This window comes from Protomyctophum parallelum, assembly GCF_964188405.1.
Source record: "Protomyctophum parallelum genome assembly, chromosome: 3".
NCBI classification, from domain to species: Eukaryota; Metazoa; Chordata; class Actinopteri; order Myctophiformes; family Myctophidae; genus Protomyctophum; species Protomyctophum parallelum.
Window position 1 is genome coordinate 7,223,362 of NC_139698.1, and position 12,500 is coordinate 7,235,861.

Here is a 12,500-nt window from a genome sequence, read left to right on the forward strand (position 1 = left end):
AAAAGCTGGAATTTGCGCGATGGCAGGCTCTCAGCTCTCAGTCAAATCTGGTCACAAATGGCACACACTCAGGCCCTCATTTATCAACCGTGCGTACGCCAAAATATGGGTGCACGCCGAAATTACCGAAATTTTCGGCATTTACCATTTCCGCCAAAGCTTGAAATTGAACTTGAGAAAGTTCAAAAGTCACGTCTGGTCGGGAGCTGTCGTACGCTTTGTCCTCACCTGTGTTTCTGTCGTAGAACAGCGGAGCAGCATTGTTTGACCAGCTGAGAGGCTGTCACAGGCATTTAAACATATGTTTTCACTCCTAAAATGTTTATATAAAACGTAAATGTATATGGGCTACAAAAAATAAAATAAAAATAAAAAAGTAAAGGAATACATCAACACTGTGTCAGCAAGGGAAGCGAAGCGAGAGGAGAAACAGACAGCTTTATTTAATTCATGCAGGTTTATTTATTTAAGATACAACAAGTTGCAAGTTGCGTGTGGCGTGTGTGTGTGTGTGTGTGTGTGGGTGTATGAGAGAGGGGGCAGCAAGGCAAGCGAGTGAAACCATGTAACCATGGTTTCAGGAAACGTATTGCCGTTGTTCATGTCGCAAAAACGAGGCCGAGGCTTGATTCCATAGGGCGTGCCAGATAGATTTCAGCCGTCACATTTATTAACGACAGAACGAAATTAAGGAAGGATCAGCTGTTTGCGATCACTTTATAAATGCCGTGGCGACGTGGGTGTACTACGAAACCTGTACTCGAATCTGTGGCAGATTTTACACTCGATTGATAAATGAGGGCCTCAGACTTCTATATAAAACACCAAAAATCTAAGATTTGCCTTCAGGGACAAGGTCACGTCATGCCACAGACACAAGTACGTGTGTGTGTGGACATATTGATGACCCCTATAGCTGTCTTTATAAGATTTTATTCTTCATATGCCTTGAATTTACCAGTAAATTTGTTTTTAATCCACTGTTTTACCCTCAATTAAAATTGTATTCAAAAGTAAAACTAAATCAAAATTTGCCGTCAAAATGAACAGTGGTGTCCCTGTGTGTGTGTGTGTGTGTGTGTGTGCGTGTCTCCCCAGGTGCACTTTAACACCAGGTTCGTGATGAAGACGTTGATGACCATCTGTCCAGGAACCGTCCTGCTGGTCTTCAGCATCTCTCTTTGGATCATCGCTGCCTGGACCGTACGGGTCTGTGAGAGGTACGACCTGTCTGTCTGTCTGTCTGTCTGTCTGTCTGTCTGTCTGTCTGTCTGTCTGTCTGTCTGTCAGACAGAATTCAATGTATTTGGCTGCGGATCCCCCATCTGAAAATATGTAGTTCCAGGGACCCCCGACCCACAAGCAAAGATATGAGTTAAAAACGTTCGTTGTGAAAGCATTATATTCAAAGATTTGCGCCACATTTTCACGATTTTTCAAAAATAGCAGACCTACAAGCTCATAGCGCGGCACTCGGTACCGCGCTATGAGCTTGTAGATCTGCTATTTTTCCATAGCTAAAGTACAATTTGCGTGCGTGCGTGCGCGCGTGCGTTGGTCCGTGACTGGGGCTCAAGGTGTCACATCTAGTGTACACGACGTATGAGAGTAAAAACCTAACATTTTCCAAGCCTACATTATGTTTTGTGTAAATAAACACAAACATTGTCCTAATAACACAAATATTGAATTCCATTGACAATAAACGGCCATAGCTGCATGTGAGTGTTTGTTCCAAACACAACTATTGAATGAATGCCTCTGACGATGAATGCACAGCTTCAAGTACTGTCACCTCATTAACACATGAATAAACTGGACTGTGCACTCCATCTTTAAGTAGCTCGTTACTGCCCAGCACTGCTGCTTCATATCTATCTCTCTCTCTCTCTCTCTCTCTCTCTCTCTGTCAGCTAAGTGGTCCTTGGCCTGGAAAACGTTAGAGACGCCTGTCTCATGACGAATGGGTCCAATATTTACTCCAGTGACTGTGGGGCCAAAGAATCAGTCATTGTAATGGGCCCTCATGGACACTTTCCTAACCCATTTTGTGTTATAGCATTACGTAATGCTTTAGCTATTGAAAAATAGCAGATCTACAAGCTCATAGCGCGCCACCGAGTGGCGCGATACGAGCTTGTAGGTCTGCTATTTTTGGAAAAATCGAAGAACGACTGACATAGAAATGTAGAAGACATTTTTTTTTATCTGATCTCAGGTCAGAATGGGCTAATACACTCATGCTTCTGGTCAGGTTACTACATATGACTGCTTCTCAAAGCGTGGTCCGGGGACCCCCAGGGGTCAGGGGTCAGGGGACCGGGGACCCCCAGGGGTCAGGGCGGGAGGAGTGTGCACAGAAATACAAATCGTAGTACACTCTGTGAGGAATTTATACAGTCTTGGATCTCAAAGATAAAAATGCTATTGGATATCCTTAGAGATAGAATTAGGCATATCTTTTTATAGAATTGAAAGTGCTCCATGTCTGTTTTCGGACATCAGTGTTCCACTTGTTGGGTGAACTTTTCCCGAACAGGACTGTGTAGTGAAAATGTCCCCTTCCACAGACAATGTGCACCTCTGAATAATTTAACATAGACATGTAAGCATACTGCTAAACCCGGTGTCATGTAAGTGCATTGTAACTGGGACAGTCTCCATCTCCAGTCAAAATTCTCACACGTCTCCCCCCTGCTCCGCTCCCTCCACTGGCTCCCGGTCGCTGCCTGCACAGAATACAAAACTCTGATGCTGGCATTCAAAGCAACCAAAGGTATGGCTCCCCCATATCTTGCAAGTATGATTGAACCCTACAAACCCTCCCGCGCACTCAGATCAGCCAACGCAGGGAAGCTGGAAGTACCCTCACTAAAAACGCCGGGACAACGCTCCACACGTCCCAAACTCTTCTCCCTTCTGGCTCCAAAACTGTGGAATGCACTTCCCATTGCAGTCAGAACTGCAGCATCACTCCCAATCTTCCGCCGTAGTCTGAAAACCCACCTTTTCAGACTCCATCATGGCCCATAGCACTTACCCCAACCCCTTAGATAGCATTTCTGTAGACTTAGATAGCATTTGATACAGACTTATAGCATGTTATGTACTATAATTGCATTGTATGTAGTCATAGCACGTCATCATAGTACACATGTATAGCATAGTATAGTATATATGTACTGTATAGTTCATATGTATAGTTTCATTATATAGATATTCCACTGTTACGTTCTTAGCTTATGCATGTTTCATGATAAATGCTTTTTATGTGATGTATTCCCATGCTTTTTTGTTCTTGCTTAATGTAAATCGCTCTGGATTAAGAGCGTCTGCTAAATGCCTAAATTGTAATCTCCCAGGGTGTCTAGTGCATTGTAATATGGATAAACTCCATCTCCCATGGTGTCTAGTGCATTGTAACAGGGACAGACTCCATCTCCCAGGGGTCTATAGTGCATTGTACCGTGGACAGACTCCATCTCCCAGAGGTCTATAGTGCATTGTAACAGGGACAGACTCCATCTCCCAGAGGTCTAGGGCATTGTAACAGGGACAGACTCCATCTCCCAGAGGTCTAGGGCATTGTAACAGGGACAGACTCCATCTCCCAGGGGTCTATAGTGCATTGTAACAGGGACAGACTCCATCTCCCAGAGGTCTAGGGCATTGTAACAGGGACAGACTCCATCTCCCAGAGGTCTAGGGCATTGTAACAGGGACAGACTCCATCTCCCAGGGGTCTATAGTGCATTGTAACAGGGACATACTCCAGGTCCCAGGGTGTCTAGCGCATTGTAACAGGGACAGACTCCATATCCCAGGGTGTCTAGTGCATTGTAACAGGGACAGACTCCATCTCCCAAGGTGTCTATATAGTGCATTGTAACAGGGACAGACTCCTGCTTGTTACCGGATACCGACAATACGCCACTCCCGACCTACACTTCTTATTTCTATATTGCAGCGTTGATACATTTACTTGAGTAAAACCAAAAACAAAATGTTTTTTCCCAGTATAAGTGAGTTGTGCTCCAGCTCTGCAGGGAGAGTCCCGCGTAGCGCTTCAGGCTGATCAAAGCCAGCAGCGAGCTGCCTCTGCCTGGCAGGACGGCTCAGCCTCACAGGAGAGGAGCAGACACTCGTCTCTCTGGCAGATTGTTTGCAGACGTTTTTTTTATAATAGAGCCGTGCGGTCGCTATCCCTTCATTAATTTCATTTCACAGCTACAGTACAGCCCGTTGCGGTTACAGAATTGTACCGTTTGAGAGCTTCACACACACACACACACACGCACACACACACACACACACGCACACGCGCACACACACACACACACACACACACACGTGGTGCCATCAGCCTGCAGACGGCGTGGATTGTCAGTAAACTGTCAGAACATTAACCTGCAGGGAGAAAGGAGGGCATTTGCAACGGTGTCGTTATTATTATTATTTATTTTTTTGCGTCTTACGCCTTTTATTGGTTTTTTGAAGGGACAGACAGTAGGCTGACAGGAAACGGGAGAGAGAGATGGGGGGGGAAGACATGCAGTAAAGGCCGTGTCGGGCTCGGGAGTCGAACCCGCGGCACACTGCGACTGGATTACCAGTCGGGTGCCCAGACGGTTACGCCACCGCCTGGGCCATGGTGTCGTTATTTAACTCCATTCTGACCTGAGATCAGATTCTAAAAATGTCTTCTACATCCTGACAGTTTTCTGATAAAGCTATGTGTCTATGTCAGTCGTTCTTCGATTTTTCAAAAATAGCAGACCTACAAGCTCGTAGCGCGCCACTCGGTGGCGCGCTACGAGCTTGTAGGTGCTGAAAGGAACTGTGTCTCTGTCCGCGGTGCTGAAAGGAACTGTGTCTCTGTCCGCGGTGCTGAAAGGAACTGTGTCTCTGTCCGCGGTGCTGAAAGGGAACTGTGTCTCTGTCCGCGGTGCTGAAAGGAACTGTGTCTCTGTCCGTGGTGCTGAAAGGAACTGTGTCTCTGTCCGCGGTGCTGAAAGGGAACTGTGTCTCTGTCCGCGGTGCTGAAAGGAACTGTGTCTCTGTCCGTGGTGCTGAAAGGGAACTGTGTCTCTGTCCGCGGTGCTGAAAGGGAACTGTGTCTCTGTCCGCGGTGCTGAAAGGGAACTGTGTCTCTGTCCACGGTGGTGAAAGGAACTGTGTCTCTGTCCGCGGTGCTGAAAGGGAACTGTGTCTCTGTCCACGGTGCTGAAAGGGAACTGTGTCTCTGTCCGCGGTGCTGAAAGGGAACTGTGTCTCTGTCCGCGGTGCTGAAAGGAACTGTGTCTCTGTCCGCGGTGCTGAAAGGGAACTGTGTCTCTGTCCGCGGTGCTGAGAGTGAACTGTGTCTCTGTCCACGGTGCTGAAAGGGAACTGTGTCTCTGTCCGCGGTGCTGAAAAGGAACTGTGTCTCTGTCCGCGGTGCTGAAAGGGAACTGTGTCTCTGTCCGTGGTGCTGAAAGGAACTGTGTCTCTGTCCGTGGTGCTGAAAGGGAACTGTGTCTCTGTCCGCGGTGCTGAAAAGGAACTGTGTCTCTGTCCGCGGTGCTGAAAGGGAACTGTGTCTCTGTCCGCGGTGCTGAAAAGGAACTGTGTCTCTGTCCGTGGTGCTGAGAGGGAACTGTGTCTCTGTCCGTGGTGCTGAAAGGGAACTGTGTCTCTGTCCGCGGTGCTGAAAGGGAACTGTGTCTCTGTCCGCGGTGCTGAAAGGGAACTGTGTCTCTGTCCGCGGTGCTGAAAGGAACTGTGTCTCTGTCCGTGGTGCTGAAAGGGAACTGTGTCTCTGTCCGCGGTGCTGAAAGGAACTGTGTCTCTGTCCGCGGTGCTGAAAGGGAACTGTGTCTCTGTCCGCGGTGCTGAAAGGAACTGTGTCTCTGTCCGTGGTGCTGAAAGGGAACTGTGTCTCTGTCCGCGGTGCTGAAAGGGAACTGTGTCTCTGTCCGCGGTGCTGAAAGGGAACTGTGTCTCTGTCCGCGGTGCTGAAAGGGAACTGTGTCTCTGTCCGCGGTGCTGAAAGGGAACTGTGTCTCTGTCCGCGGTGCTGAAAGGGAACTGTGTCTCTGTCCGCGGTGCTGAAAAGGAACTGTGTCTCTGTCCGTGGTGCTGAAAGGGAACTGTGTCTCTGTCCGCGGTGCTGAAAGGGAACTGTGTCTCTGTCCGCGGTGCTGAAAGGGAACTGTGTCTCTGTCCACGGTGCTGAAAGGGAACTGTGTCTCTGTCCGCGGTGCTGAAAGGGAACTGTGTCTCTGTCCGCGGTGCTGAAAGGAACTGTGTCTCTGTCCGCGGTGCTGAAAGGGAACTGTGTCTCTGTCCGCGGTGCTGAAAAGGAACTGTGTCTCTGTCCGCGGTGCTGAAAGGGAACTGTGTCTCTGTCCGCGGTGCTGAAAAGGAACTGTGTCTCTGTCCGTGGTGCTGAAAGGGAACTGTGTCTCTGTCCGCGGTGCTGAAAGGGAACTGTGTCTCTGTCCGCGGTGCTGAAAGGAACTGTGTCTCTGTCCGTGGTGCTGAAAGGGAACTGTGTCTCTGTCCGTGGTGCTGAAAGGGAACTGTGTCTCTGTCCGCGGTGCTGAAAGGGAACTGTGTCTCTGTCCGTGGTGCTGAAAGGGAACTGTGTCTCTGTCCGCGGTGCTGAAAGGGAACTGTGTCTCTGTCCGTGGTGCTGAAAGGGAACTGTGTCTCTGTCCGTGGTGCTGAAAGGGAACTGTGTCTCTGTCCGTGGTGCTGAAAGGAACTGTGTCTCTGTCCGCGGTGCTGAAAAGGAACTGTGTCTCTGTCCGCGGTGCTGAAAGGAACTGTGTCTCTGTCCGCGGTGCTGAAAGGGAACTGTGTCTCTGTCCGCGGTGCTGAAAGGGAACTGTGTCTCTGTCCGCGGTGCTGAAAGGAACTGTGTCTCTGTCCGCGGTGCTGAAAGGGAACTGTGTCTCTGTCCGCGGTGCTGAAAAGGAACTGTGTCTCTGTCTGCGGTGCTGAAAAGGAACTGTGTCTCTGTCCGCGGTGCTGAAAGGGAACTGTGTCTCTGTCCGCGGTGCTGAAAGGGAACTGTGTCTCTGTCCGCGGTGCTGAAAGGAACTGTGTCTCTGTCCGTGGTGCTGAAAGGGAACTGTGTCTCTGTCCGTGGTGCTGAAAGGGAACTGTGTCTCTGTCCGCGGTGCTGAAAAGGAACTGTGTCTCTGTCCACGGTGCTGAAAGGGAACTGTGTCTCTGTCCGCGGTGCTGAAAGGAACTGTGTCTCTGTCCGCGGTGCTGAAAGGGAACTGTGTCTCTGTCCGCGGTGCTGAAAGGAACTGTGTCTCTGTCCGCGGTGCTGAAAGGGAGCTGTGTCTCTGTCCACGGTGCTGAAAGGGAACTGTGTCTCTGTCCGTGGTGCTGAAAGGGAACTGTGTCTCTGTCCGCGGTGCTGAAATAGGAACTGTGTCTCTGTCCGCGGTGCTGAAATAGGAACTGTGTCTCTGTCCGCGGTGCTGAAAGGAAACTGTGTCTCTGTCCGCGGTGCTGAAAGGGAACTGTGTCTCTGTCCGCGGTGCTGAAAGGGAACTGTGTCTCTGTCCGTGGTGCTGAAAGGGAACTGTGTCTCTGTCCGTGGTGCTGAAAGGAACTGTGTCTCTGTCCGCGGTGCTGAAAGGGAACTGTGTCTCTGTCCGCGGTGCTGAAAGGGAACTGTGTCTCTGTCCGTGGTGCTGAAAGGAACTGTGTCTCTGTCCGCGGTGCTGAAAGGGAACTGTGTCTCTGTCCGCGGTGCTGAAAGGAACTGTGTCTCTGTCCGCGGTGCTGAAAGGAACTGTGTCTCTGTCCGCGGTGCTGAAAGGAACTGTGTCTCTGTCCGCGGTGCTGAAAGGAACTGTGTCTCTGTCCGTGGTGCTGAAAGGAACTGTGTCTCTGTCCGTGGTGCTGAAAGGAACTGTGTCTCTGTCCGCGGTGCTGAAAGGGAACTGTGTCTCTGTCCGCGGTGCTGAAAGGAAACTGTGTCTCTGTCCGCGGTGCTGAAAGGAACTGTGTCTCTGTCCGCGGTGCTGAAAGGGAACTGTGTCTCTGTCCGCGGTGCTGAAAGGGAACTGTGTCTCTGTCCGTGGTGCTGAAAGGGAACTGTATCTGTCCGCGGTGCTGAAAGGGAACTGTGTCTCTGTCCGCGGTGCTGAAAGGGAACTGTGTCTCTGTCCGCGGTGCTGAAAGGAACTGTGTCTCTGTCCGCGGTGCTGAAAGGGAACTGTGTCTCTGTCCGCGGTGCTGAAAGGGAACTGTGTCTCTGTCCGCGGTGCTGAAAGGGAACTGTGTCTCTGTCCGCGGTGCTGAAAGGGAACTGTGTCTCTGTCCGCGGTGCTGAAAGGAACTGTGTCTCTGTCCGTGGTGCTGAAAGGAACTGTGTCTCTGTCCGCGGTGCTGAAAGGAACTGTGTCTCTGTCCGCGGTGCTGAAAGGGAACTGTGTCTCTGTCCGCGGTGCTGAAAGGAACTGTGTCTCTGTCCGCGGTGCTGAAAGGGAACTGTGTCTCTGTCCGCGGTGCTGAAAGGGAACTGTGTCTCTGTCCGCGGTGCTGAAAGGGAACTGTGTCTCTGTCCGCGGTGCTGAAAGGGAACTGTGTCTCTGTCCGCGGTGCTGAAAGGGAACTGTGTCTCTGTCCGCGGTGCTGAAAGGGAACTGTGTCTCTGTCCGCGGTGCTGAAAGGGAACTGTGTCTCTGTCCGCGGTGCTGAAAGGGAACTGTGTCTCTGTCCGCGGTGCTGAAAGGGAACTGTGTCTCTGTCCGCGGTGCTGAAAGGAACTGTGTCTCTGTCCGCGGTGCTGAAAGGGAACTGTGTCTCTGTCCGCGGTGCTGAAAAGGAACTGTGTCTCTGTCCGCGGTGATGAAAGGGAACTGTGTCTCTGTCCGTGGTGCTGAAAAGGAACTGTGTCTCTGTCCGCGGTGCTGAAAGGGAACTGTGTCTCTGTCCGCGGTGCTGAAAAGGAACTGTGTCTCTGTCCGCGGTGCTGAAAGGAACTGTGTCTCTGTCCGCGGTGCTGAAAGGAACTGTGTCTCTGTCCGTGGTGCTGAAAGGAACTGTGTCTCTGTCCGCGGTGCTGAAAGGAACTGTGTCTCTGTCCGCGGTGCTGAAAGGGAACTGTGTCTCTGTCCGCGGTGCTGAAAGGGAACTGTGTCTCTGTCCGCGGTGCTGAAAGGAACTGTGTCTCTGTCCGCGGTGCTGAAAGGGAACTGTGTCTCTGTCCGCGGTGCTGAAAGGAACTGTGTCTCTGTCCGTGGTGCTGAAAGGGAACTGTGTCTCTGTCCGCGGTGCTGAAATAGGAACTGTGTCTCTGTCCACGGTGATGAAAGGAACTGTGTCTCTGTCCGCGGTGCTGAAATAGGAACTGTGTCTCTGTCCGCGGTGCTGAGAGGGAACTGTGTCTCTGTCCGCGGTGCTGGAATAGGAACTGTGTCTCTGTCCGCGGTGCTGAGAGGGAACTGTGTCTCTGTCCGCGGTGCTGAAAGGGAACTGTGTCTCTGTCCGCGGTGCTGAAAGGAACTGTGTCTCTGTCCGTGGTGCTGAAAAGGAACTGTGTCTCTGTCCGTGGTGCTGAAAGGGAACTGTGTCTCTGTCCACGGTGCTGAAAGGGAACTGTGTCTCTGTCCGCGGTGCTGGAATAGGAACTGTGTCTCTGTCCGCGGTGCTGAGAGGGAACTGTGTCTCTGTCCGCGGTGCTGAAAGGGAACTGTGTCTCTGTCCGCGGTGCTGAAAGGGAACTGTGTCTCTGTCCGTGGTGCTGAAAGGGACTGTCTCTGTCCGTGGTGCTGAAAGGAACTGTGTCTCTGTCCATGGTGCTGAAAATAACTGTGTCTCTGTCCGTGGTGCTGAAAGGAACTGTGTCTCTGTCCGAGGTGCTGAAAGGGAACTGTGTCTCTGTCTGTGGTGCTGAAAGGGAACTGTGTCTCTGTCCATGGTGCTGAAAATAACTGTCTCTGTCCGTGGTGCTGAAAGGAACTGTGTCTCTGTCCGCGGTGCTGAAATAGGAACTGTGTCTCTGTCCGCGGTGCTGAAAGGAACTGTGTCTCTGTCCGCGGTGCTGAAAGGGAACTGTGTCTCTGTCCGCGGTGCTGAAAGGGAACTGTGTCTCTGTCCGCGGTGCTGAAAGGAACTGTGTCTCTGTCCGCGGTGCTGAAATAGGAACTGTGTCTCTGTCCGCGGTGCTGAAAGGAACTGTGTCTCTGTCCGTGGTGCTGAAAGGAACTGTGTCTCTGTCCGCGGTGCTGAAAGGAACTGTGTCTCTGTCCGCGGTGCTGAAAGGGAACTGTGTCTCTGTCCGCGGTGCTGAAAGGGAACTGTGTCTCTGTCCGCGGTGCTGAAAGGAACTGTGTCTCTGTCCGCGGTGCTGAAAGGGAACTGTGTCTCTGTCCGTGGTGCTGAAAGGGAACTGTGTCTCTGTCCGCGGTGCTGAAGGAACTGTGTCTCTGTCCACGGTGATGAAAGGAACTGTGTCTCTGTCCGCGGTGCTGAAAGGAACTGTGTCTCTGTCCGCGGTGCTGAAGGAACTGTGTCTCTGTCCGCGGTGGTGAAAGGAACTGTGTCTCTGTCCGCGGTGCTGAAGGAACTGTGTCTCTGTCCGTGGTGGTGAAAGGAACTGTGTCTCTGTCCGCGGTGCTGAAAAGGAACTGTGTCTCTGTCCGTGGTGCTGAAATAGGAACTGTGTCTCTGTCCGTGGTGCTGAAAGGGAACTGTGTCTCTGTCCGCGGTGCTGAAAGGGAACTGTGTCTCTGTCCGCGGTGCTGAAAGGGAACTGTGTCTCTGTCCGCGGTGCTGAAAGGGAACTGTGTCTCTGTCCGCGGTGCTGAAATAGGAACTGTGTCTCTGTCCGCGGTGATGAAAGGAACTGTGTCTCTGTCCGTGGTGCTGAAAGGAACTGTGTCTCTGTCCACGGTGATGAAAGGAACTGTGTCTCTGTCCGCGGTGCTGAAATAGGAACTGTGTCTCTGTCCGCGGTGCTGAAAAGGAACTGTGTCTCTGTCCGCGGTGCTGAAAGGGAACTGTGTCTCTGTCCGCGGTGCTGAAATAGGAACTGTGTCTCTGTCCGCGGTGCTGAAAAGGAACTGTGTCTCTGTCCACGGTGCTGAAAAGGAACTGTGTCTCTGTCCGTGGTGCTGAAAAGGAACTGTGTCTCTGTCCACGGTGCTGAAAAGGAACTGTGTCTCTGTCCGCGGTGCTGAAAAGGAACTGTGTCTCTGTCCACGGTGCTGAAATAGGAACTGTGTCTCTGTCCGTGGTGCTGAAAAGGAACTGTGTCTCTGTCCGCGGTGCTGAAAAGGAACTGTGTCTCTGTCCACGGTGCTGAAAAGGAACTGTGTCTCTGTCCATGGTGCTGAAAGGGAACTGTGTCTCTGTCCACGGTGCTGAAAAGGAACTGTGTCTCTGTCCACGGTGCTGAAATAGGAACTGTGTCTCTGTCCGCGGTGCTGAAATAGGAACTGTGTCTCTGTCCGCGGTGCTGAAAGGGAACTGTGTCTCTGTCCGCGGTGCTGAAAGGAACTGTGTCTCTGTCCGTGGTGCTGAGAGTGAACTGTGTCTCTGTCCGCGGTGCTGAAGGAACTGTGTCTCTGTCCGCGGTGCTGAAATAGGAACTGTGTCTCTGTCCGCGGTGCTGAAAGGGAACTGTGTCTCTGTCCGCGGTGCTGAAAGGGAACTGTGTCTCTGTCCGCGGTGCTGAAAGGAACTGTGTCTCTGTCCGCGGTGCTGAAAGGGAACTGTGTCTCTGTCCGCGGTGCTGAAAGGGAACTGTGTCTCTGTCCGTGGTGCTGAGAGTGAACTGTGTCTCTGTCCGCGGTGGTGAAAGGAACTGTGTCTCTGTCCGCGGTGCTGAGAGGGAACTGTGTCTCTGTCCGCGGTGCTGGAATAGGAACTCTCTCTGTTTCTGTATTGTATTTTGGTCCTGGAAAAACATATATTTTTTATTTCATGAATTTTGGGATGAGATATTTGAAATGCGACATTCCGCATAAGGAGTACTTTGGTACTTTATACATGTACATCTTGATGATAATGCTTTTGTACTTTAACCCATTTAGGCCTGAAAAAAAAAACGTTCGCTCTGAAAGAATATATATTCAAAGATCTGTGCCGCATTTTTACGATTTTTCAAAAATAGCAGACCTACAAGCTCATAGCGCGCCACTCGGTGGCGCGCTATGAGCTTGTAGATCTGCTATTTTTCAATAGTTAAAACACCAAAAGGGGTTCCCGTACAGAATGGGTTCACTCAAGTACATTTCCTTGTGACGGAGTATGTATTTATTGCAGTAAAACATGTGAGTGTTTTTGTTGCAGGTACCACGATGCCCAGGACGTCACCAGTAACTTCCTGGGCGCCATGTGGCTGATCTCCATCACCTTCCTGTCCATCGGCTACGGAGACATGGTCCCTCACACCTACTGTGGGAAAGGAGTCTGTCTGCTCACCGGGATTATGGTATGTCTGTCTGTCTGTCTGTCTGTCTGTCTGTCTGTCTGTCTGTCTGTCTACGGAG

General features: G+C 51.3%; 1 protein-coding gene across 1 annotated transcript in view; it reads left to right on the forward strand.

Moving 5' to 3' along the window:
- kcnn3 (potassium intermediate/small conductance calcium-activated channel, subfamily N, member 3) overlaps window positions 1-12,500 on the forward strand; it is a gene marked incomplete at both ends in the record, with an annotated part of 243,583 nt that overhangs the window by 159,306 nt on the left and 71,777 nt on the right. The window contains 2 exons of the mRNA XM_083761983.1: window positions 1,099-1,220; window positions 12,301-12,478. Coding sequence (XP_083618109.1) covers window positions 1,099-1,220; window positions 12,301-12,478 — 300 coding nt within the window. The remainder of the gene's footprint in view (window positions 1-1,098; window positions 1,221-12,300; window positions 12,479-12,500) is intronic.